We start from the raw sequence: 26,427 nt of genomic DNA on the forward strand, positions 1-26,427 counted from the left end.
AACAGCCCCGTATCGGAATGTTTCCATCTCCATGTTTGACAATGAGGATGGTGTTGTTGCGGTTTATAGTTAGCAAGCCAAAAACCCACTTTTGGTGTCATTTGACGATTCTCCCAAGCCTCTATTCTCTGCATCATTCAGTGTTTCATTGGCAAATTTCAGACAGTCCTGTACATATACAAGTACATGCACTGCAGGATCTCAAGTCACTTCTGGCTGAGTGTGTTTCTTAGTTGAATGGTTTTCTTAGTGACTGTGGTCTAAGCTGCCTCATTAACAAGCTCCTCCCATGTAAATCTAACCTTTCTCAGAATAATCCATACGCTGTGAGGTGAGATCTTGCTCTAGAGCAAGAGTGATGGACTGTTATATGGTATTTTTTCCATTTCTGAATTATTGCACCACAGTGGTCTCTTGTTTGCCAAGCTTCTTGCTGATGGCCCTGTAGCCTTCAGGTCTTGTGCAGGCCTACAGTCAGGTTCTTTGTCAACTCGTTAGTCTCGCCCATGGTGATGGAGTGGTTTAAACGGAAGCAACAGTTTCTGTGACAAATCAACATAACACATTGAGCTGAAGAGCACTTTCCTAATTTGTGTGTTTCATGGGCACATAATCGGTCTGTGCTTGCTGGTTGGTCAGGGATCAAATACTTATTTCACTCAAACTAATACAAATTATTTTCAATTATTCAAACATTGACTTAATGCTTTTGTTCTGGCTTCGTCTTCTTGCGTATCAGTAAAGTGACCATAAATATTAAGGACTGACTGTAAGAAACTTACCAAATTAGCAGGGGCTGAAGTAATTATTTGCACCACTATACAGTATATAAAATGAATATTTTCTTTGTTGGATCCCGAAATTGTGATTACTTTGACAGCTCAGACACTTCTTTCTGAAAAAAAAAAAAAAACACAAAAAAAACATCTTTGTTTGTACCTTCTGACAAAGCATCTAATCTGGCTGCTGACGTTCTTTTTTAACTACCTGTACAAGAGTGAAACCAAGTCATAAGTCATCTTTGTAAAATGTTCTGTGTTTTGTTTTGTGTCCTTTTTGTTGGTTGCTTGTTCAGTGTACTTTCTCTGTGGTTAACACATGAATTTGACTCCAAGCTTGACTTTTGTTTTACTAATTATTGATTTCAAGTCAATTACTGGGTCCATATTTTTTCACACTACCGTCAGGTTTATTTGCTTACTGCCCTTTGTAATTACATACAAAATAGCGTGGCTACTTAATACATGTATACTTATGTATTAAGAAACTCTTTCTTGCAATATCTTAACTCTATAGCTCTTCCCACGAAGTTCTCCGAGCTTCAAGAGGCAGAAAGGAACAAGACCTTACAAGAGGGCTGTGCCATTGTCCTCAGCTGTGAGCTTGCTCAGGATTCTGACGCTTCCGTTGACTGGTACAAGGATGGGATCAAACTACATCAACAAAACAATCTGGAGATACAAATAGAGGGTCGAAGAAGAGCACTTTTCATCCCTTCATCTGAGAACACACACAGTGGCATTTATAAATGTGTAACAGCTGATGACACCATCACATTCAATGTGGATGTAAAAGGTGATCATGATTCTTTCTTGTCGTCTTCTTTTGAAGTTTATTCTTTTGAAGGTAAAATAGATTGTGCTTTGTCAATTGTCAAATTGTTCTCTTCCCTTAGGCCGATTGCCACAAATTATGCCAATCCCACAATCTGAGAAATACAGGATGATTGCAGTTGGTTCTCCAATTATGCTCCAATGTGAGGTATTGGATTCTGCTGCCCAGGTTTCCTGGTTTAAAGATGAGACTGAGCTTTTTTGCAAAACTGGTCTTGACATGAAAAGAGGCGGCAGCCTGAGAAAATTAATAATTCACTCAGCTAAGATGTCAGACTCGGGCCTCTACAGCTGTAAACTTGGTGAAGATGTTGTGACATTCCACGTGGACATTGAAGGTGATTTGTTTTGAGGAACATAATGAACTCATAGGTGTCTAATGATTTTCTACCTAATAATCCCTTACTGTATGATTAATTTTTCTTAAAATCTTTTCCACCTACCAGCTGCTCCTGTAAGGTTTGCAGCAATTCCAGACAAAGAAAAAAACAAATTGGTAGAGGCAGGCTGCCCAGTTAGGATGCAGTGTGAAGTCTCAGAACCAACTGCCCAAGTCCAGTGGCACAAGGATGGAGAAGAGCTGTTTCCAAAGGGTGATTATGAAATCCAGACTGAAGAAAAATTGAGAGCGTTGGTCATTAAAGCAGCAGAAGTCAGACACTCAGGGGTGTACTGCTGTGATTCCGCAGATGACCACATAGAATTCAAAGTGGATGTTGCAGGTGATTTATGTATTTACAAAATCATTAACCTTTTGTTTTCTTTTTCTTTTTTGAACCCCTAAATCCACTTAATAACGAAAGTTACACACACTAATAATTTCTAAAATACTTCTGGTGGACACATGAAGAAAATTCTCATTTTATACGTGATTGTATCAAAAAATTCAAATGCAGCTCATTTGTTGTTTTAAAACTAATGGTTACAGACCAGATAGTATGATAACATATTTTGTTATAATTAGCCTGATGTTAGGTTAAAACCACTTATCCATATTCAACTATGTCCTAGAAGTGAAAACCTGTAGTTTCCTTAATTTGTTTGTTTCTCTGTCACTTGTTTTTTTCTCACTTTTATTGCCTGTTTTTTGGTTTGGTTTGATCTAACTGGAGTGATCGACCCTGGTTTCAACCCAAACTTTCAGACAAAAGGACTGCATGCTACCTGACCTGCATCATACAGCAAAAAAGAAAAACAAACCTGAGCATAATGATGTAGTCTAAGGGTCATTTGGCTCGGGTAATTTTTTTAATGAAAATTTTAAACATGATGAAATGTGATTCTTTTAAATTGGCTATACAGTAATCCCTCGATTATCACGGTTAATTGGTTCCAGACCAGACTGTGCTAAGTGAATTTCCACGAAGTAGTATTCCTTATTTATAAATTTAATATTTTTGTAGTTAGAGCATAGAAAACCTGTTTATGACATTCTAAATATGGTTTTAACATTATTAGAGCTGTCTAGACTGAAATAACACCCCTGTAGTCACCTTTACATGTGTATTACCCAATATAGTGCACACAATAACAGAAAATAAGCCAAATAAGTGGGTTACAACTGCAACAATAGCTCATGTTAGGGATTATTGTGTCTGTTGTGAGATAATTCAAACCTGTTGTTCCGGCAAGCAAGCCTGCTGCTTGTGTGTCTCACTAAGCATTACAGTAACATTACTGACACCTAGTGAGCAGTGTCGTATACTATGTATAAACCCATTGTGTTTGAATGCGTCTTCTGAATGCCTTATATTTGTATTTTAGTTGATTTAGCCATTTTTATGCTTGAAAATGCTGAATTTAGGCAATAAATAGGCCATATTCAACCACAAAAAGCATGATTTATTAATTAATCATTTTTGAAAAAATATAGATAGGGTGAAGCGGAGAAATTCAAAGCGGGACGTGGCGAGGGATCACTGTATAGCTGAAAACTGTATTTTATAATAAATGCATTAGTCTGGTGATATTACTTAGAGAAGTGGTTCTCAACTGGTTTGGCTGCCGAACCCACCATCACCCCTAAATGACAAGTAGCGACCCAAATTGCGGAATTTTGTTAACTCAGACTTCTTCAAATATCTTATATTTAAAGGGACTGTTTGCAATGGATATGCAGCTGTCTAGGCGTGCACCTCGTGGCAGCATAGCAAGCAGATAGCACAGACGAGAATGCAAGGAGCATTCACAGACATCGGGTCATTACATTTTTTTTTTCTGCCCAGGCAAAGACCCGCGAGCCACTGAAAATGGCTCAGTGACCCACATTTGGGTCACGACCCACCAATTGAGAATCACTCACAGCATCTTCCTGTAGGATGCAGAGTAGATTATAATGTTTGTCACTTTGAGATAATATCAAGAACAAGAACGGTCAAAATGCTGGCTGGTGCAGATCGCAAGCTGCAAGAGCAGACTGTGGCAATTAATTTAATGTTGAATGACCTGAAATTCTTGTAGCATTGATTTGATTCTCAGCTGTCCCAGAAGTTAAGGCGAGGCAGTCGGTTGAAGCAGGCAACCCAGAAAAAACCCATTGTGAGGTCTCAGACTCCATGGGCAAGACTGGCTTGTATCAGGATGGAAAAAATCTCTTTATGAAATCAGGAGCAAAGATCAATTCAGAAGGCCATGTGAGGACACCTGATATGGACTCAGCAGTGTCTTCGTCTTCATTTTCTGGGGTGTACAGTTGTAAAACTGATGAGTCACATTCCAACGGTTGCTATACAGAGGTGAAAGGTGATATGCCTTGCTTTTTCTTGTCAAGATGTTGTCATAAAGTTCTTCTCTATCACAACCTTTAATCCATGCAAAAGGTGAAATCATCCGTCAAAATGCTCTAATGCTACACACTCATTACCTTTCTTACTTTGCTTCCAATGTAATTAACATTCATTTCTAATTTCAATGTAGAGTGGTAATACAAAGTGTGAAAGTCTTAATATTTGCATGTCTTAACGGCCATGCAGCTGCTGTGAAAAAGACCTTCAAAAGAGAGTCCTACTGTCAAGTGTAAACTTTCCATTTGTCCCTATTCTGCAGCACCACCAGTGACGTTTGCTGACATCCCAGAGGAGGAGCTTTTCAAGAGCACTGTGGAAAAATCACAGCTTGATCTGTCATGCCAAGTATCACAGGTTGATGGAGTTGTCCAGTGGTATAAAGACGGGGCTGAAATCCATTCAAATGACAATATAACAATGCAAGCAGAAGGCACCAAAAGAAATCTCTCAATCCAGTCAGCCCAACTGTCTGACTCGGGCATGTACATGTGTCGCGCAGGAGACAACACTATCATGTTCAAGGTCAACATACGAGGTAAGAGAATGTCTTTTGTGAACTTCATTTGCAAGAATGCATCCCTAGAATAAGTGCATAAAATGTCAAGAACAACCAGTTGACTGAATGTGTTTCCTATCAATCCTCCAAAGAACCTCCAGTAATGATAATCTACCCCAAGGAAGATGTCCACCTTGACCGCCATGTACCTGAGGAAATTATTCTCAGCTGTGAGCTATCTCGTCCAAATGGCGTAGTGAGCTGGTACAAAGATGGCCAAAAGCTCCAGGAGAGCGAGAATATTAAACTAAAGATAGAAGGTCCTTATAGACGACTGAAGATTCTGACGAGTGGCGTCGAGGATTCTGGAGAATATGTCTGTGATACAGCTGATGATTCGATATTCTTTAACCTCAGTATTACAGGTACAGTCTATGACATTGCATATTGTGTATGCATTGTTTTGTTGTTGTGTTGTGGGTATGCAAGTTTTAATACAGTAATATGACATTCAAAACAAAAACCTATTTCATTATACCACCACAGACTCTCCTGATGTGGTTTCCATAATTAAAATTAACATCATTCCATACAATGCATTAAAAATTTAATTAATGAGTGACTTGAGTAATTGACTTACTGCCACCTTGGCACTCTTGTCCACTGTCAAACATCTTCAGGGTTTTGGACTTTCTATTTGCATCTGATTCAGTGCTTGTGTTTCCCCCGGTCTCAGTCGAGGAAAGATAATCAGGATGGTAGAAGCACCCTCTGGAAATAAACATTTAGTCTCAACTTTCCTTTAGCCGAGGTGCAGTAACAATTGTCCTCGAAGTTGAAATACCGAAGCTTGTAATGCGGCGAATGGCGTCCTTTGGAAATGTGAACAACCTTACTCCTTCTCCAGAGTGCTCCAGCAAAAGCCTTCCACGCAATGAGCAGGCATGATATAAAAAATTAAACAAAAAACAGGTCTTCTTCCAAAACTGCACCACAACAATGCCGAAAACATGAGAGTCAATGAGAATGTCCAGGTGGGAGGTTTCTCGAAGTGATGTCACTTCCTCCTTTTTTTCCAGTCTTCTTCCGGAGACTGGTTTCAGTGATGATAAATATTGTTTTCTCCGTTACTTACTGGTTTGTAGGCTTTCATGGCTGTTGGGCAGGCGGAAGTGTGATAGTAGTCCAACAGAGTTTTTAACCTCAAACTATTTGATTCCTTCACATAAAATGCATTATGCAAGCTGTTTTAGGAAATCAAAAAAGTAAACCTTGACAGCATTCATTAACCTGCAAACTCTGCCAAAGGTACACACACACACATGCAGGCAGGGTGCTAGATGTCTTCTTTCTCAACAAAACCCCCTTTTTTAAGAACGTATTAAAAAGCTAATATTTGGTAGTGAGTATTTTCTGCAACAAAGTCTTAACCATCATTGTGACACTTAAATGCATTGAACATATTTATATACTTTATGTGCTCTACTTATTCCACATCCAGTAGCTAGTCTCAAACTATACTCACAGTTAACAGTAAACATGATATTGAGTATAATCTGAATAAATGAGTAATGGTACTAATGGAGAAATGTCCGTTTCCAGAACCTCCAGTACGGATTGTATCACCAAGTCAGTCTCAAATGGAACTGTGCCAACAAACGTCGGAGAGGATGGTTTTGAGCTGTGAGATCTCACGACCACATGCAGTGGTCCGTTGGTATCGAGACGGACTAGAAGTAGAGGAGAGTGACAACCTCATACTGGAGGTGGACGGTGTCTACAGAAGGCTTATTATCCCTGAAACAACTGTTAAAGATTCCGCAGAATACGTCTGTGACACAATAGATGACTCCATGACATTCTTTGTAAATATAGCTGGTAAGGAAGACAGAAAACTGACAGGAAAAGTGTCGGTGTGTAACCTTGTCTCACAAAATTTTTTAACATTCACAGAGCCTCCTGTTCGCTTTGTCCGTCCAAGAAAGATGTTGAGCAGAGTTGAAAAAGTGGTTGGAGAAACCATGGTTTTGGATTGCGAAGTATCCAGACCAAATGCTGTAGTTCTCTGGAAGAAAAATGGCGAAGAAGTGGAAGATTCTACAGCTGTCACCATTGTTGAAGATGGCGTCATGCGTCAATTGACAATTCACTCACTAACACTAGAAGATGCAGGAATATACGTCTGTGATGCAAAAGATGATGTGATGGATTTCCATGTAAAAGTGCAAGGTAGGTCATACTGTACCTAGAGTTAACCATAACAGTCAGGTTAAACTGCTATATTATATTTAATGTGCATTGTGGGCTAACTAAATACGTTCTAGACCAGGGGTCTCAAACTCAGCTTACATGGGGGCCACTGGAGGTAGCGTTTGGGTGAGGCTCAGCCACATTAAGTAACCTCTCTAGAATCACATTTCAACCAAGTTATTAACTTGTCAACAAACACCATCGCAAGCAGTCATGAGCCTGAGCTATGGTAGACCATAAGTGATACAAAAAATATAAAACATAAATAAAACACTGAGGTTCTCTGGAGTTTCTCAAGTGATGGTCAGGGGCACTTTGGCTTGCTTAAATGCTTAAAAGCTTCTCTTTATTAGGACAGGTAGTAGCCTAAATGGAACTTAAAATGAGCTTGTCAACACATCAGACATAGCAAGGGGTATTTACTCAACCTAACAGTTTGACTCACGGGTGTCATGTAAATAACGCTACAACCAACATCATACACCAACGTAACATGTAACAGGTAGACAACACATACACAAGGCTACACTACTAGTGGAGGATAATAAACAACTACTGTACGTTAATGTTCCAGCTTCCCAGCATGCCTTGCGACACTTATTTTGTAAAAAGTTGCTTAAGTTACATATTTCGAGTTAACATAGTTGTTGTTTATTATTGCCCATAGTAGTAGTCACGACTGTAGGCAGTGTTCTGTCTAGTGAACCCCCTGTTCATGTGAGTGTGTGACAATCGCAGTGCGAGTTCAGTGTTGGCTATTGCTTGCCCGGTTAAAGAGCCTCTTCCTTTTAGCAAGCCTCTGACTACCTCTTATAGCAGGGTTTCTCAAATGGTCTCAACCTGGAACCCACACTTTCGGTCAGTAAATCACGACCCACTTTTATTTGAGTCCAAACAAGCAAATTATATGACTATATACACTTCATGATATGAACAAATTGCATTTTAGAGTAATTTATTAAGGCATTTTACTAAGAAAACAGGAACATAATTGCATGTTTACAAATAATGCATAAATTAAAATTAAATATCAAAATCGCACTAAATAATACTACAGATATTTCACTTGTACATTCTAAGAAGGAATATGACAAAATTATTGCTCAATTTTACCGCAAAATAAAAAAACAAGTCTGACATTGGTTTTATGTAACATATTTTAATGGAACCCTGCGATTGGCTGGTAACCAGTCCAGGGTGTACCCCACCTCTTGCCCGAAGTCTGCTGGGATAGGCAGCACAGAAAATGGATGGATGGATTTTAATGGAATTTTTCATTAGCTGTCTACGAAACCAACCAGAATCGACCCATGACCTACTTTTGTGTCCCGACCCACCAGTTGAGAATTTTTTTTTTTTTTTTACGTGTTGAGAATTATAGGATTATATAGATTAATTATAGAATTATAATTATTGTCTTATACGATGCACGATAACACAAATATAAATTGGCCAGATTGCATGGGCCGCATTTACACTAAACTTTGATGTCAAGTCGGGGGCCACCAAATATAGCCCAACTGTGACCCGTGAGTTTGAGACCCCTGTTGTAGAGGGAAAAAAATCATGTATTTGTTTAATGTTTGTTCATGTTCTTTTCTTGTTTGTTTTCAGAGTTGCCTGTAACAATTATTGGAAAAACCAATGCAAAAACAGAAAAACAATTCTTAGTGTCTGATGACATTATTCTAGTATGTGAACTATCCAGGCCAAATGCATCTGTCTGCTGGTACAAAAATGATCAGCGAATTGACGACACTGAGCAATACTGTAGTGAAGAGCAGGGTGTTTTCCGTTCATTGGTAGTCCTAAACGCCTCGCTTGAGGACTCAGGAGAGTACACTTGCGATGCACTGGATGATAAAATGGTGTTCCATATCACTGTTGCAGGTATTTGTGTTAATAACTACGGAATGCAGACATTTTTCTTTGATCGGGGAGACACTGACTGTTAATGTGTTCTTGTTTAGAGCCTCCAGTTAAGATCGTTGGAAATTCTGGCCACCCAGAGCATCATATATTACTTGCAGGAGAAGAACTTATTTTAGAGTGTGAGGTGTCTCAGCCAAACGCCACTGTTCAGTGGCTATGGAATGGCGAGATACTGAAACCAGACACTCGTGTTAAAATTTACAGCCATGACGTCATGAGGAAGCTTGTTCTCTCTGGACTTCAGCCATCAGACTCTGGAAAATATGTTTGTGATGCCGCAGATGACAAACTGATCACAATTGTTGAGGTCCAAGGTAAGACAAATATATATTTACAAATACATATGAGAGTTTACCTTGGTTCGACATTAGACTGAAATTCAGCAATAGCTTTTCAAATTTCTTTGTTCCTTTTTCCCACAGAGGAACCAGTGAAGTTTGTGAATAAAAAGGCAAATGATAAAATCTTGGCTTACGAAAATGAGAGTGTAACACTGTGTGCTGTTGTGAGCCAAGACAAAGTTAATGTGCGGTGGCTGAAAGATGGCCAACTACTGAACAAGGACAACATTCACATCTCCAGTGAGGGTAATACCCACAAGCTCACCATTAATCCCCTGCAGCTGTCAGATTCTGGAGACTATGTCTGTGATGCAAGCACAGATGAGATGTATTTCAGTCTTTTTGTCAAAGGTAAATATTTGACACCCCTAATCAAAATGAGCCCCTGATTCCATCATAAATATTTCCTTGATGATAACTGTCACCAAGTCAACTTCTCTAAAATGATATTCTATATCTCCTCATTAGAAATGAAGGTGAAATTTATCCGACCACTGGAGAATGTTGTGTCTTTGAAGGGGAGTAGCCTCACATTACGATGTGAGATCAATAAGCCAAAAGGAGACGTCCAGTGGCTGAAAGATGGCCAAGAGATCTCGCCAAGCCATCGTTATAGAATAAGGGCACAAGGTCGAGAGCGAAGTTTTACTGTCCATGAAGTGGTGGATGAAGATGCTGGTGAATATGCTTGTGAAAGCACGGATGACAGAACTTCAGCTGTTGTCACTGTGAACAGTAAGTAAACATAAATCGTTCAACTTTAGAGGTGAATGTGAGTGGGGGAAAAAAATAAATGTGTCATTCTTTGCCATCTGAAAATCACTTGCCAAATTAAATTATTTGCTGATTGCTTTGCTTTCAGCTCCCCGTGTTGTGGAGTTCATAGGTGAACTTCATAACATTACAGTTTGCGAAGGAGAAGATGCAGTATTTAAGTGCATGGTTTCACCAGAGGACATTCAGTTGGTGTGGTGCCTGAATGGCAAACAGGTAGCCCTGAATGAGCGCACTGTTGTTTCCAGCAATGGACTATGCCACATGCTCTGTATCCATAACTGCATGGTTTCAGATAGCGGCATAGTGACAGCTGATGCAGAGGGATTGGTATCAAAGGGTGAACTCCAGGTTCAAGGTGAGTGTTCTGTCCATCAACAAATTTAGGTGATATAATGTATTTGTCGTGCATCCTTCACACCACAATCTCTTATTTCTTTGGTTTGTTACTATTATTTTACAATTATTGCTCTATTCCCATAAAGTGGAATTCTAAAAAATGTTGACTTCCATCTTAGAAATGGAACACATTGTCTGAGGTTACTACTACTGGTGGTCCTCGGTTTACCGCATTCTGTGTTATGGCGTTTTGTGGTTACGTTCTATGCTCCGTACTCCCGTGACCATGTCGAAGTATCATTGGGCAAGATACTGAATCTCCAGGTGCTCCTGATGCTGCATCATCAGTAGGCAAATGTGGTAACAGTGTCACAAAGTGCTTTCTGTACCTTGAAGGTAAAAAAAGCGCTATACAAGTGAAAGGCAACAGCTCTAGTGGGCATTCCTGCAGTACTGCTATTGCAGACTCCTTCAACATTTGCTACATCTGTGGCATTGTGCGGTGTGATAAAATTGCACATTTTTGAGTGGTCTTTTATTGTGGCCATCCTAAGGCACATCTGTGCAATAATCATGCAGTAAAATCCGCATCTTGACATGCTGAATGTGAAGGTCCTGGGCCGGTGTGGTTACACGTGGTCTGGACAAATTTTATGAAACGCCTTTGGAGATGACTCAGGTGGTAGAGTAGTCTTCTCCCAACCAGAAGGTTGCTGGTTTGATTCTCCGTCCTCCTGTGACAATGTCGAAGTATCCTTGGGCAAGGTACTGAACCCTCAGTTGCTTCTGATGCTCTATCAGTGGGTAAATAAGTTAACAAAGCGCTTCAAGTGCATTGAAGGTAGAAAAGCGTTATACAAGTTTAAGTCCATTTAACATTTACAGCGCAGTGTGCCACGGAAAATGTCACAACTGCATGTGCTCAATATTGGTCATACTTGTTACAATCGCTTGACTGTCGTGACCGTCATGTAACGTCTACCAGTATACTGTAAGGATGAAAAGGAGGAGGTTGATCAATAATCTCTTTATTGCAAAAACAATAGGCTACTGTCGTGCCAAAACACCATCAGCAAACTCTCTGCATGCAGCTGTCCTCCTCGGCCTGAGTGCCCTCACACATTCAGGACTCTTGTGACGTTCACAGAGAGTAAGACATTACAAAACTCTTCAGCACTGCAGCACACATAACTGTCTGGTCCTCTTAAAGCGGCAGTTTCGAATTCTGTCGCAGCTTTGTATCTCATATGACGATAAGATGAGAAACAAAGAGGTTCTATACAACGGTTACAAACACAACGCAAGCTATTACACACGATCCGAGAACGGCAGTTGAAGTTCCTTGAAAAGACAGGCTTGACGATCTCTCCCTTAGAGGCAAAGTCCCAGGGACGCATGTAAAGGGAGGGTAACGCAAGATCTTCCTGGTCAATTTTGAAGAACTCACAGGCTCAAACGTCTGGAGCCTTGCACATGCTCCACAATCTTTGAAAGAAAATGGTTTGTCAAACATTGACTCAATGGCGACGTACAGAGAACGAGAAAGCGGCAGTAATCATTGACAATGTAGTGGCTCTATTATTGAAATGGAAAGGTTGCTAGTTTTATGGCTATAATTTTGTAGCACTGTTTTATTTATTGCTTGTATTTAATGTATGTAATGTAATTTAATGTGTTATTACTGTACTTTGTGTATTTTATATGTTCTGTGTACAATGTGAGGGACTTTTAGGAAATCAAGATATAAGATCCAATTTACACCAACAACTCGACTTACATCACAATCTATAGGAACGGAACTCGTACGTAACCCGAGGACCACCTGGACATTGTCTGAAGCCCACTGTGACTGGCAGTACTATTTATTTTTGGACATTTGCTTAACTATACTGTCAAAAGCTGGCATTTGCTGACTCTGCTTTAGCATGTAGCTGAACTCAGCTTAGCAGGTTTACAAAATATTCCTCCATTTTTCCTCAAGCCTGGCCTGAATTACCCTCAGGGAGGAAAGCCTCATACTTTGAAAACCACTGTTATACTAGATATTGCAATTTAACACAAACTGCATGAAAATTGCGTGAAGCGTACGTAGAGATAGCGCATTTCAGTAAAATGTGAAAAAGATAAAGATTTCTGTCAAGCGTGCCAACATTCCCAGCAGCCTCGATTGCAGTATGCATGACTGCATGATTACATGTGAAGGTCAGATACCATTAGTACCCCAGGTAGTATACTGTATGTGATAAATAATGAGCCTATCAGACAATTTAAAATAGTTGAAAAGGTGCCTTTGATGGCTTGTGCTTAGCAGCTTCTCCTGTTAAACTCGCCCTGGTAACTGACAGAGACACGTGGCTTGGCGTAGCAGGAGGGCCAGATTCCTGAGAGCTTTTAGCTTACGCGCTGTACATGAATTTGCACTGTACATTGGTGGATTTCTTTATATTGTGTTTCACTGTGCCTGGGTGTGGCTACTGAGTATGCAGCATCTGTTCATGTGACTGATGCAGCTAATGAGTTGTCCATTCTATTCATTTCTTTAGAACAACAGGTGATGTTCACCAAGAAGATGGCACCAGTTACAGCTGAGGAATACAGTGAGGCAACTCTTGAGGTGGAGGTGAGCCTTGATTCAAGTGAAGTGCAGTGGATGAGGCAAGGCGTGCTGCTCCACCCCGGGCCTAAGTACACCCTCAAACACAAGGGCCCAAAGCACAGTCTTACTATCCACAACCTCGCCAAGTCTGATCGGGGCAGCTACAGCTGCGAGACCCTTCATGATCGCACGCAAGCCCAGCTCACAGTGGAACGTAAGCGTGCTCGTGTTCTCACTATGCCCTGCTGTTTGTTTACCGGCGTTGCTGACGACGCCTCGTCTCGCTTGTGCTGCATTGCAGCTTCTTGTGAAGCACGTTCAATTCAAACTGAGTAAGAGTAATTTGAGTGACTGAGGGCTAGCGTGGCACTTGTATTGGAACATGACGGCAACGGACAGCTGACTGCCACCCTGCATAAGTAAACTTTGAGAGCATAGTATTTGTGGCCCATAAGAAGCACTGAGCTTGTCGCTACCTGTGTTGAAGCAGATCACATGACAATTTCAAGTACCTTCAATCATATTTACTATGAACAATAGTGTATTGAATTTCTCTAAAGCAGCAAAAGGTACATGCATGCCATATAAACAAGTATTATTATTATTATTGTTATTTTTGTTTATGCAAGCTTCTGTTATTCCTATGATCCTCTGACCATAGAGTGAATTAAAGGCTGTTCTTTCATCACTAGTAGGGGTGGGAAAGGGAGAGTCAGGACCTCAGGCTGTTCAGGCTGCTGGCACCTCCAATGAATTTGGATCTCCCCTCATGCTTCTAATTTTACACCCTGGCCTTCAAACCTAAGGTTGTTGTCATCGAGTCTCCAAAATAACACTCCTTTTTGTTTCCACGGGGAATGGTCGTCTATGTTAGAATTAATGAAAAATGTTGGCAGTTTCAGAGTTGGCTTTTGTGTAAATTCCCATACTCAAATGTCCTAAATATCAGTTTGTAACGTTTATGTACGGTACACACATGCCACAGTGCCTGCTTACTGTTTAAAGCGGTACGCAAACGCTTGTCAGTAGAGTCAGTGTTTGATACTTAAACATATCATTTGGTTGACTCCTTATTGGTGAGTGAACTGAAAATAAGACAGACTACGGCTCTCTGAAGGAATTTGATGTTTCATGAACTTTTAATCACAGATCGAAAAATCACCATCAAGAAAGGGCTGACTGACGTAAAGACAATGGAGAGGGAAACAGCCACCTTTGAGGTTGAATTGTCTCATTCCAATGTGCCCAGCACCTGGTGGAGAAATGGAATCCAGCTTAAGCCAACAAATCACTTCCGAATGAGCGCCAAGGGACAAGTCCACAGCCTGACTATTTCAAACCTCTCAGTGGAAGATACCGCCACCCTCATGTTCTGTGTGGAGAATTTGAAAACATCAGCAAGGCTTGTTGTCAAGGGTAGGTAATTTCAAGACTAGGACCCTCAAAATCTTAACTCATCAATATAAAACCAAAACATAAAAGAAAATGTATATATATAATATTAATAATAATAATAAACAAAATTCATATAAAATCTCTAAATACATTTTTGTTATATGTGTGCACTTACAAAAATAATAATGTCATTAGTAATATTCCACCTCAGAATAGACGCTGTTTGTTGGGGGTTCCAATTTAGAGTTTTTGCATTTTTGCATATTTAGAAGGAAAATAAAAGACAAATGAGTTATTGTGTACTGTGGGTGCTCCATGCCTAAAGGGTACATTGGCCTTAAAGTGATTTTTATTTTTTTGTTTGTGTGTTTATTATTTCTGGATTTCTGAGCTTATAATTTACTCTCATTTTGAATAAAGTTTTATCACTATCCAAGTTCATTTCCGGAAATCTTATCTGACGATAATGAACACACTGGATTACCGCACGTTTGTGCTTTGGCATTAGCAAATCTGTGTATTTCTGGTCAATTTATTCTGTCTCTGAAAATAGGACAATTTTTTTTTTGCTGAAAATACATCTTGTTCAACCCAAGTCAGTAATAATTTATAAGTATGTAATAATACCGGTAAAATGTGCAGCATACATGTACCAGCCCACCATTTTTTACGTTTTATTGTTCTTCATGCTTAACTGATAAAGTTTTTTCGTCAAGCGTTGAGATGTCGCACTTTATTAAGCCGTCCTTGAATGCACCACCGTTGCATGAGGCAGTGCAAGTGAAACTTATACAGGTGGACCTTGTTTTACAGCATTCCGTGTTACGTTGTTTTGTGGTGACTTAAGTGCTCCCATAAATTAATTAAAAACATAATTTTAGTCCGGAAACACGAGAACTTAAAATGAGCCTTTGTCAAAAATAGACATTTTTATGGGTATCTCGATTATTTGAGTTTTTTTCATAATTCGCTGGTAAGTCTGGAACGGGACCTCTGCGAAATGCGGGGCTTTCTTGTATGAATATTGAAAAGTTTTAATTTTACTATCTCATGTCAAAACATACACTACTCGCAAAAACTTAAGCGTATTGAGTGTTTTGGTGAAATTTCAGAATGTAGCTAAAATGCACTATAACATTTACCCCCTTCGACTTGGCCCTTGGTTCTAAGGGTTAGGGGAAGGAGTAAGACCAGACAAAGGGGAAGACCAAAAGGGTAATATTCGGATTCAGCATTAATTTGGCTTTCTCCAAACTTTTGAATGTACATATCCAACCGCTCAATGTTTCAGTTCTTTTTGCACAACTTTATGTTAAGGAGCTGAACAGCAAAATTCACAACAGGTGTGTGATCCGTGAATCGAGCAACAAATGTCCCGGTTTAATTAGAATTGTTTTTTAAACAGCCCTCCTCATCATGCTGTTCACATTTTGACATCACGAGACGAACACGACATCTAACAACTGATCAAAAGTACCTCAAATGGCAAGCCTTCAAACAGGATGTTCTCAGAGGGAAGTGGCCACAGCGTGTCATCAACAGGTCAAAACTGAGGTTTTCAAATGTTCTCACTTTGAAGAAATGTAGCAAAAGTCAAATGTAAATTAAAGATAAAAAGACTGAGCACAAACTGCATAATTTATGATATAAATGTTGGGAAAACAAACAGTGATAGAGTATTTTGTAGAGACCTCAGATTGGCAGCTAAAGTGGCCCGCTCAGAGTATATCAGATGACAGACGATGTGGGCATGATAACAGAATGGAGTGGCACTTGGACTGGCTACTGTTGCCTTTATCCGAGCTCACGTTCCAAACACAAAATAGCCTCGCATGACCCAACGAAAAGCAGTAGCTTTGCTCAGTCTTTTCTGTCAGCTGCTAGTTTAACCTCATGCTGTAAAAATAATCCGCTCACTGCCAAGTCACTCAGTATTCATCCCTGTGAGCTCGGGATTCAGACTTTCATCCAGTTGATGACAACAGGATCAAAATGTCATCACAGTAAATAATGCATAACTTAACTGTACAGATACCTTCAGTTTTGGTCAACATAGTTAAACATTTGTCTCTAAAGTTGATTTGTGAAAATAATGGTCTCTTTTGCTTCACTTTCATCTTGCCTTTTCTCTGCCAGAGCCTCCAGTGACAATTTTCAGAAAACTAGAGGACCAGAAATTCCCAGAGGGAGCAATATTCTCCATTGAGTGTGAGCTTTCAAGGCACAATGTGGACGTGAAATGGATGAAGGCAAGTCCCTACTTCGGATGTAAAGATTCCTCAATTACTGTAATTTCCGGACTCTAATATACGGGAATATAAGTCGCACCCACTAAATTTAAAGAGAAAAAAAGACTTTTACATATTCTGTATAAACCGCACCGTCTATACTGTAAGTCGCAGGTGTCCACATTGTAACATGGGATATTTAGTACACAGAATGATGTTAAACAGAAAGATTTTTTAAAACTTTTAATTAAATAACTGCTTTTTTACAAACAGTCCGTGTAAGACGACTCGTTAAACAGTAGCCTACCAGACAGTAACATACCAGAAAAGTCATTCATTGCTGTCTTAATCTTGCTCCAGCCTCATAATTCCTTCGTCATACACTTTGTCAGTCTCTCTCTGTTGTTACTCTCAGTTGTCACTTTTGTATCAGGGCAAATTAGCCCTTAAGCTTGCGCTGTCCACTTCATCACGCAGTAGTACAGCCTTTCGAAATCCATTGGTGATAATGGATTTTTTGACACTGCTCCACGCTGTCAAGATCCACTGGCAGACAAAAGTCACTGCATCATATGCATTTCCATGATGTGGGTGTGTGCATGAAGTGCAAGATGGCTTCGGTTTTTGCCAAACACATGTCCTTCATAAGTCATTGGCTGAATGCCAAATGCCCAGTTACCTCTTGTAGCATTTTGGCAGAAGCAGTGCTCTGGAAAAATCCTCAGCATTTACCAGCATGTTTGTTCAGAAATTTGTCTGAAACTCAACTTCTCGTTTGCCAACAGCGAACAATAGATTTGTTTTTTTTATCCAAGGTTTTCTTACCAGAAAAAAACTCTGGAAATGTGCATTTGCACTGTTCACTTACCATTTACACTTACACAGACTTACACAGTCAATGGGGGGGGGGGGGGGGGGGGGGGGGGGGGTGTTTGGATTTTTTTTTTTTTAAATGAAAAAACCTTACTGTATTGATTTATCAAATAAATCAAATTTAGAGCTGCAACAATCGATTGATTAATTGATGATTAATCGATTATCTAATTAATCAACAACTATTGTGATATTCAGTTAATGTTTTTTTTTTATTTCAAAATGCAAATATCCGTGGAATTCAGCCTCTCAAATGTGAACATTTTCATTTGTTTAGTCATCCATGAACGCAGACCTATTGATTTGATCCGTCTAGGGCGGGAATGTCCAAAGTCTGGCCTGGAGGCCATTTGTGTTTTATTCTAAAAATCTAATTTAAGAAGAAAACTAAAAAAAAAAATTGAAAAATGAGCATTAAGCGAAAAAACTCACGAGAAAGTCGTAATTTCACGAGAATAACATTGTAATATGAAGAAAAATTATTTTAATAGCATAAAATTGAAACATTAAAGAAAAAAGATCTGTCTTTAAAGTCGTAATATTATGAGAAACAAACAATTAAATAAAATTGTAATTTTTGGAAAATTAGGTTGCAGAAAAAGGTGTAATGTTACAAGAAAAAAGTCAAAATATTATCCTTTGTGAATCTAATGTAAAGTAAGTCTGATGTGAAAATTGTTACACCCTCTCTTCTACTCTACTTATCTCTGCTCTGTTGCTTTCAAGTCACATTTGTGTGGAAGTTGTTGGCAAATAATTACATTTCCTTTCAACAAGTGTATGAGTTGTTTTGTTTTCTTCCTTAGAATGGTAGCGAGGTGAAGCCTGGCAGAAACGTACGCATTTATGCAATCGGACGGAAGCGATTTCTTCAGATCACAAAATGTCATGTCAGTGATTGTGGTGTGTACACCTGTGATGCCGGAGAAGTGACCACATGCTGCACTGTGGAGGTCTATGGTAAAGTCTGCTGTCTGAAAATAATTCCTCATGTCTTGTCTGTGTCAAGAAGGCAGAGGATTCATTCTATTTTCAAAATAGTGGGATTACTTAAAAAGTTTGGCACACTCTCCATGATCTATACTGCTTGCCCTGTGCAGGGTCCCCAAAGACTGGAGCCTATGCCAGTTGATATTGGGTGAGAGACTGGGTACAACCACAGACTATTAGACCATTAGGGCCAATGTGATGACAACCTTCCACACTACACCTACAACACATTTGGACTACAATTAACTACCTTGCATTTTTTGCATTATTTTTAGTTTGCAAACAAAATACACAGGGGTTTGTTTTGAAAAACTTAGCAAGACTTCAAGGTTGCAATGCAGGCAACACTGCCACCTGCTGGGAGTTTTCACATAACACTGATGAAGTGCTCAGCAGTTTGTAGTTATGGGCTGCTGTTGTTTGCAAAATGCAAATATAGGACATACATCTCAGAGAATGGAATAGGTACCACATGGCCACGTGTTAATTATAAACATAAATAAATGTTGTATATATTAATTGACAGAAAGAGAGTTGCTGATCCTGCAGGCCCTGGAGGACGTAAGCATCCTGGAGGATCAGAATGCTGTATTTGTTTGCGAGATCTCGGTGGAGGATATACCTGGGTTGTGGTACAAAAACAGGGAGATGATACAACAAACCAGCACCATCAAGATCCGCCAGGAAGGTTCGTGTACTTGTTCATGATTTTTATCCTGAGTGCGACAGAGCTTAAGTTTCAACCATTTTTCACCATTTGTCAACAAACATCATTGGTTTGCATTTTAAGCATGCATACAGACACAAAACACAACCTCTAATAAAATATATCTGAACATTTTCTGTTATTATAATCAGATTAGCTCACTTTTGTTTTTGCTCCCATCTTTTATGAGCTGAACTGAAAGATCTAAAACTATTTTTCTATGTACACATTAGGCCTATAGCTCTGAAATATTGTTCAAAAATCTGTCTAAATTTGTGCTGTGTCCTAATGAGCACATCTCCTTTGCCGAGATAATCCAGCCACCTCACAGGTGTGGCATGTCAAGATGCCGATTTGACAGCCTGATGTGCCTTAAGCTGGCCACAATAAAAGGCCACTCCAAAATGTGCAGTTTTACTGTATTTGCCTACTCCAGTCAGTTACGACGACAAACAGTAGTCACGTCGAGAACCAGATGAGGACGACGAGCATGCAGATGAGCTTCCATGAGAGGGTTCTGAGAGATTGTGTGGAAGTTGTTTGGTTTTGCTAAACGATTTCTGCAGGAGCTGTCTGGGTGGCTGGCCTCAGACCACTTGGAGGTGAAGAAGCTGGATGTGGAGGCTGGGCTGGTGTGGTTGCACATAGTCTGGACAAATTTTCTGAAACGTCTTTGGAGACAGCTTATTTGGGGCGGCATGGCTCAGGTGGTAGAGTGGTCATCTCGTCTCTGACTGACACGAACATACGGATGAGTGATGACTATGTTAGCTGCTGTTTAACTGTTGCTGCACCGTGGGCCTCAAAAACTCACCAACTTTGTCAAGTGTTTGTTCTTAGAGCTACCGGTATTTAACTTGCTCCCAACGCAAAATATTTTTAGTGGCATGTGTTGCAGGATGCAAACTTTCACTCTCACAAATGGCAGATGCAGTACGTTCCACATGGCAGACATGGTTGTTTTGTTTGCGTGAGGAAATGGGGATGGGGACACTACCCTGTACACAGGGTTCTCTGCAGGCTGCGTTTTTTGTGATCAGCATTGAAAGGCATTGCCGATCACGTGCTTTTCCGCAGAAATCGGCCGATACTGATGGGTGCATTCCCACCTGAGACCATGTCGAAGAATCCCTGGGCAAGTTATTGAGCCACCAGTTGCTCCTGATGCTGCGCCATCAGTAGGTTAATGTTGAAACAGTGTCAAAGCACGTTGAGTAACTTGAAGGTAAAAAAAGCGCTACAGAAGTGAAAGTCCATTTACTTATGGTAGAGAAATAAACATTCAATTTATGGGCAACAGCTCTAGTGGACATTTCTGCAGTCAGCATGCCTATTGCACATTCCTTCAACACTTGCTCCGTCTGTGCTGTGTGATAAAACTGCACATTGTGGAGTGGCGTTTTATTGTTGTAAGCATAAGACCCACCTGTGCAATGATCATGCCGTCAAATCAGCATCTTGTTATGCCACACCTGTGAGGTGGATGGATTATCTGAGCAAAGAGGACAAGATTTAGACAGACTTGTGAACAATGTTTGAGAGAAAGAGGCCTTTTGTATACATTGAAAACACTTTCGATCTTTGAGTTCAGCTCATGAAAGATGGGAGCAAAAACAAAAGTGTTGCATTTTGTTGAGTGGAACTACCGGTAAATGTGTGATCACCTGCTGATTTTGTAACTTTACCTTACAATGACACGAACAGTCCAATGGGTATGACGTATTTCTTTTCAGAGGAACAGACATCAAAACAAAAAACATGCAGGTTATAAATTCATTTATGTTTGATTAAGTGAAATAAGAATGTGTTCCCCTAATACTCACAGACCGCTTATGTGGCCATGAAGCACACAAATTAGACTTGTCCCTTGAGCAAGAAGCTTGGTGAAAAAGTGTTGAGTGCTGATCATTTGAAAATGGAAGATATACAACACAACAGTTAATTGGCCTCGCTCTACAGGCAATGGGATAAGGATGATGAATGTGAGGTATCGGCCAGTTAATGATCTCAAAGGAGCTGGGAGCACAGTCCCACAGTGGTAACACACTTCACTGTATTAGACTGCCAAGCTTGCAAGGTCCCCCTGCACAAGTAGGCACAGTCATGTACATGCCTGCCTGAATTTGCCAATGAACACTTGAGTAGTTAAGAGAAGTTTTGGGAGAATGTGATATGGTCCGATGAGACCAAAATTCAGCTCTTTGGCATCGACTCCACTTGGCGTGTTTAAACGCAGACAAATGGCTAGTATGGTCCAAGAACAACATCCCCACTGTCAAACATGGAGGTGGAAACCTTCTGCTTTGGGGCTGTTTCTCTGCTAACATGGCAACACACTCCAAACGTGGCAATGTTCCGTTCTTGGATGAAAACCTTCTTGCCTCAGCCAGAACACTGAAGATCGCTCTTTCAGCATGGCAGTGACCAGCAAAGACAACAAAGGAGTGGCTCAAGAAGGAGCAAATTAAGATCTTGGACCTTCATCACATAGAAAATCTGTTCATAAAATCAGTTCATGTCTGTGTAAGAGGGTAAACTTTCAAAATCAGCAATTCATTATTTCCCCAATTATATATTTATCTTAGTTGTTCATGTTTCAGGGACCAAACACTTCCTCCTAATGTGCAATGTGCGACCAGAAGACTCCGGGGAGATCAAATTTGTGGCCAGACACGTGGACTCTGTTGCTCAACTGAAAGTGACAGGTAATATAATAGAAATATGAGTCTGACAACGTATCTCCCAAGTTTAAAATGTCTAAATTCAGTGCCATCATTTTCAGAGATTCCTGTCAGCATTGTGAAACCTCTGCAGGATAAGACTGCCCTTGAGAAGAGCCGAGTAATATTAGACTGCACTGTGTCTAACCCAAGATGTAGCATTCGATGGTACAAAGGCAGCAATGTCATCCTGCCCTCGGAACGTTTTGAGATCAGCAGTGAGGGATGCTATCGCAAACTAATCATCCAGCAGGTGGTGGTAGCTGATGAGGGCACCTACAGTATGCAGGTTGGGGAGCATACATGTTCTGCAAAACTGACCGTGGAGCGAAAAACTAATCCTGAATAAGAAAAATAAATAAATATACAGTATATACACAGCATAACTGCACTACTGAGTACTGACAAGTGTCTGTAATATATTGGTTACCTTATTTAGCTGCTTTAAGAGTCTTTTGGGGGCACCTGTGCATGCAGGGGCCTGTGCATGCAAAGAAATACCAGTTGTTACCTTACTATTTTTAAAATTCCAAGTCATGTTGTCTGCTGAACTCATGCTTGGAATATGAGCCCACTGCAATACTGTATAACATGGTCAAAGTTACAGCTAGTATTTAAAGTGAACGCAAATCCTTTACATAGTATGTGTGTTCTATGCATTTATGTGTGTGTGTGTATGTAAACATATCTTCATAGCGCACCATTGTAGACACATGCTACCTAACCTCCAAAATTCAGGGTCCTCATCAAGAACATACTGCTAAATTATATGGTTTTAGTATGAATGGCCAAATATTTACACGCATATCAGTTCAATATTAAGTGAAATTTGTTTCCATCATTTGATCTTATTTTCTTTGACTGGGCGTATGGGATTTTGGCATGTCCCAGACAATACTCTGCTAATTTCAAGGGAGTGTAATAAGTGGTTTATTGACAAGAAATAAAATACTTTTTATACAATTGTATTGTCTGTAATACTGTCTTTGAAAAACATGTCATTCCAGTCATTTACGTAATATTTTTGTGATAGTATTACATATTTTACCATCAACCCTGTCACGATGATGCATTCAGTGACATCATCGTGGCCACCATTTTTAGTTTAACTTCACTCTTATACGAATAAACTGCTTTGAAGTACGGTAAGTATCTACATGTCACTCCTGCCAGAAAATGAAACCCAGGAAGCCCTTGACTGACAATAAAATGACGCCATCGTCTAATTAGCATATTATTTGCATATGATGTTTTAAAGTGCTGTAGAAAAAAGCATTACCTGTTAGAAGACACAAAAAAGTGATTAAAAACACCTTAATTACGCGTAGGACTACAAATAAACTTGATTCTTGGTTTGTTAATTTAATTTGTCCATTTCATTAAAATAAAATAACTTTCGGCCAGCGCCTCTCAAAGTTCTCCCATCACACGTTGGCTATTGAGAACTTTTGAACAATGAATAACAGATTATGCTGTGTTTATTCTATGGCTCATATTAACATGGCTCGTGAGTAGCACACTCTTTTGGTCAATATTATATTATATTAACAATTAATTTGAACTTTCGATGGTAGAGCTCCGCATCATGGCTTGTCGCTAGTCGCTTTTAAGAAAATACTGTATGGGTTGGAATGTCGCCAGATCTAGCTACAGAGAATGAACAGAATAAGATTTTCATTGCATGGTATAACTGCTGTTTTACCATGCACATGACAATAAAACTCTCTTGAATCTTGAATCTCTTGAACATCGCCAAGTTGGCAATAGTGCTGTCACTTTGACATCCACTTCCGTAGTTTTTGCCGTGCGCGGATTTGGCCGCCATGATGGTGAGCAGACTCCAGAAACATTGCTTCGTAAATATGTCCTCAGCACACTGCTCAGCCATTAATTGCTCCAACAGACGGTCCAATTTCTCCAAAAACAAACACAGGTATGTGTCACATACATTTTGTGGAATTATAACACACAGGTTGTTGTAAATAAACAGGACAATGGGGAAGACTTACACAGTGTATATTGTGTGGGACTCCCAACCAATATAGCTTAAAGCTAATTTGTTTCTCTGGGTGATTAGTTGCATTCATGAGTCAGTGACACTGATTTAGGTTATTGTCAATTAAATGTATTAACAATGTCATTACTGAAATAAATGCTGCATTGTGTAAATGCTTCCAGTTAATTATCCATATAAGTATTATTGTTTTGTATGTTCATTGTTAAGCGTTGGTAACACTGTAAGGAAAGAAAACAAGTAAAATGAAGGAAAAAGTTTATTTCATACTGCTGCTCAGTGTCACGATCTTCGGAGTGCTTGACCCCCAGAGACAGGCGGCGGTGGTGAAAAATAAAAATACTTTAATTAAGCAGGTGCTGGAAAATCAACAGAAAGCGACAGAGGTAAAAGGCTCTGTGAACACACACACACACGGAAGACTTGGGCTGTAGCAACAGGTAAGGGAACCGTCTTAGGTGACAGCACGGGTGAGGTACACATAGGCAGTGAGCAAAGACAAAAGGAACCAGCACCGTTGTCCCCGTCCACCTCTCTTGCTCACCATCATGAGCATCGGACTTTCTGCTCCATGGCGTACTACACTCTCTTCATACATTCAAATTTCAATTCTAGTGTTCTTGCTTGTAGGTGTGAGATGCAGAAACGCTCAAAGATGTCACGTCAGGCTGCAGTAAATGAAAACACCAGTAGATGTCACCCCAGAGATAGAAAACCTTTCTTGAGACATGACAGCACATAAACAACATTATTACAAACACTTGCACATTCTAATGTCGATACAAGAACTACACTGTGTTTGTAATTATGAGCATTATTTTTGATTGAGTTGAATGTTTAAGAAAGTGGAGTTTTGGCTTTCTTTGGACAATATCTGCTGTCTGTGCACACCATTGGGCAACTATTGGTGTGCAGTTATAAAGCAACTAAATGAAATGTTCTCATCCCACTTGTTTATTTGTCATCTGTTAGGAGGATTGCATTTTCTTCTGCTGGTGCTCCGGACTGGTCAGTGATTCGAGTCCCTGGGAGAGAAAGCAACAGTTAAGACATCACAACTGACCCATTTAAGACCCACAAGGCGGGCGCTCACCTGTCTTAGGCATATAACAATTTGCGTTGTGGAAGATCAGGCGATCAAAGCACCGCTGTTCCTTCCCAGTATCTCAGATTTCACTGATTTTATTTTGAGAAAATGGTCTTTCTTTATGTGCATGAGTCAAGGAGCTGCGGAGTATGCAGCTATGTCCAACTGGCGCTTTACCACTGCATCTGGTACCCCAACAAAGTATGTTCACAGAAAGTAGTCAGGGATTGATAAATGCAGACAAGGCACAGCAGAGTGCACAGCTTGCAACACTCAAAAGTGCAAAACCACCAACTGGATCCACCCCCCCGCAAGGCACGCAGGACACAGGCCAGATGACTTGGAAAAGCCAAAAGGTTGCAAGTGAAGAAATCTGGGGGCTAATACGATTCTTTGAGTCTATCAGAGATAAGCATTATTAAGATGAAAAAAAAATTACAGGCACACCAGTCCTAAAAAGAAAAAAATAAGTAAAGTAAATGTGCGCACAGTTTTAGACAAACTAATGATGACTAATCATCGTTCTTCTGCAAAGTGCTGGGCTCCAGCTCAAAGGTTTCAGTGGGGACGGGTCCTGCCGCCTTGCTATGGAGGGTCTCAATCACCTGCCAGATAAATGAGACGACCATTCTAAAGAGAAGTTCTGACATCAATTTGCTTTAAGACAGTTTGTTCCAAATTGCAAATCAGCAGAGGTGGCAGAATGTCAGTGTTTTGCAAGTCTCAGGTCAAGACAAGTCAGGTCGAGTCACATCTGAAGTCATAGGCTTGAAATGTTTGAGTCCTTACAAGTCATAAGCATTGTTTAGTGTTTACCAAATAAAATGCCATTTTAGGAATGTAACACTGTTACATTTGGCAAATACAATGAATGCATTTTGAATTGTTTTATTTTGTTATAAAATAAGGCCGCACGGTGGTCTAGTGGTTAGCACGTTGGCCAACACAGTAACAGCTTGGAGATCGGGAAGACCTGGGTTTGATTCTCCCCTGGGCATTTCTGTGTGGAGTTTGCATGTTCTCCCCGTGTGCGTGTGGGTTTTCTCCGGGTACTCCGGCTTCCTCCCACATTCCAAAAACATGCATGTTAGGTTAATTGGTGACTCTAAATTGTCCATAGGTATGAATGTGAGTGTGAATGGTTGTTTGTCTATACAGTATGTGCCCTGCGATTGGCTGGCGACCAGTCCAGGGTGTACCCCGCCTGTCGCCCGAAGTCAGCTGGGATAGGCTCCAGCATGCCTCCGCGACCCTAATGAGGAAGAAGCGGTATAGAATACTTAGTCA

General features: G+C 40.1%; 1 protein-coding gene across 19 annotated transcripts in view; it reads left to right on the forward strand.

Moving 5' to 3' along the window:
• Window positions 1–22,973, forward strand: part of LOC129187979 (obscurin-like protein 1) — a 44,859-nt gene extending 21,886 nt beyond the window's left edge. For 11 of the 19 annotated variants that reach the window (XM_054787867.1, XM_054787866.1, XM_054787882.1 and 8 more), the window contains 20 exons: window positions 1,297–1,575; window positions 1,676–1,951; window positions 2,060–2,335; window positions 4,092–4,355; window positions 4,659–4,934; window positions 5,048–5,320; window positions 6,498–6,773; window positions 6,849–7,124; window positions 8,760–9,035; window positions 9,116–9,391; window positions 9,500–9,769; window positions 9,887–10,153; window positions 10,281–10,550; window positions 13,075–13,341; window positions 14,277–14,543; window positions 16,659–16,771; window positions 18,430–18,583; window positions 19,140–19,301; window positions 21,920–22,024; window positions 22,102–22,973. In XM_054787867.1, coding sequence (XP_054643842.1) covers window positions 1,297–1,575; window positions 1,676–1,951; window positions 2,060–2,335; window positions 4,092–4,355; window positions 4,659–4,934; window positions 5,048–5,320; window positions 6,498–6,773; window positions 6,849–7,124; window positions 8,760–9,035; window positions 9,116–9,391; window positions 9,500–9,769; window positions 9,887–10,153; window positions 10,281–10,550; window positions 13,075–13,341; window positions 14,277–14,543; window positions 16,659–16,771; window positions 18,430–18,583; window positions 19,140–19,301; window positions 21,920–22,024; window positions 22,102–22,388 — 4,910 coding nt within the window. In that variant the 3' untranslated portion in view covers window positions 22,389–22,973. Of the gene's footprint in view, window positions 1–1,296; window positions 1,576–1,675; window positions 1,952–2,059; window positions 2,336–4,091; window positions 4,356–4,658; window positions 4,935–5,047; window positions 5,321–6,497; window positions 6,774–6,848; window positions 7,125–8,759; window positions 9,036–9,115; window positions 9,392–9,499; window positions 9,770–9,886; window positions 10,154–10,280; window positions 10,551–13,074; window positions 13,342–14,276; window positions 14,544–16,658; window positions 16,772–18,429; window positions 18,584–18,664; window positions 19,109–19,139; window positions 19,302–21,919; window positions 22,025–22,101 lie in introns of those variants that run through there. The other 8 variants (XM_054787870.1, XM_054787873.1, XM_054787872.1 and 5 more) reach the window with 8 other exon arrangements.
• Window positions 22,974–26,427: the final 3,454 nt, after the last annotated feature.

The sequence above is a fragment of the Dunckerocampus dactyliophorus genome, chromosome 9 (genome assembly GCF_027744805.1).
Source record: "Dunckerocampus dactyliophorus isolate RoL2022-P2 chromosome 9, RoL_Ddac_1.1, whole genome shotgun sequence".
Classification (NCBI taxonomy): Eukaryota; Metazoa; Chordata; class Actinopteri; order Syngnathiformes; family Syngnathidae; genus Dunckerocampus; species Dunckerocampus dactyliophorus.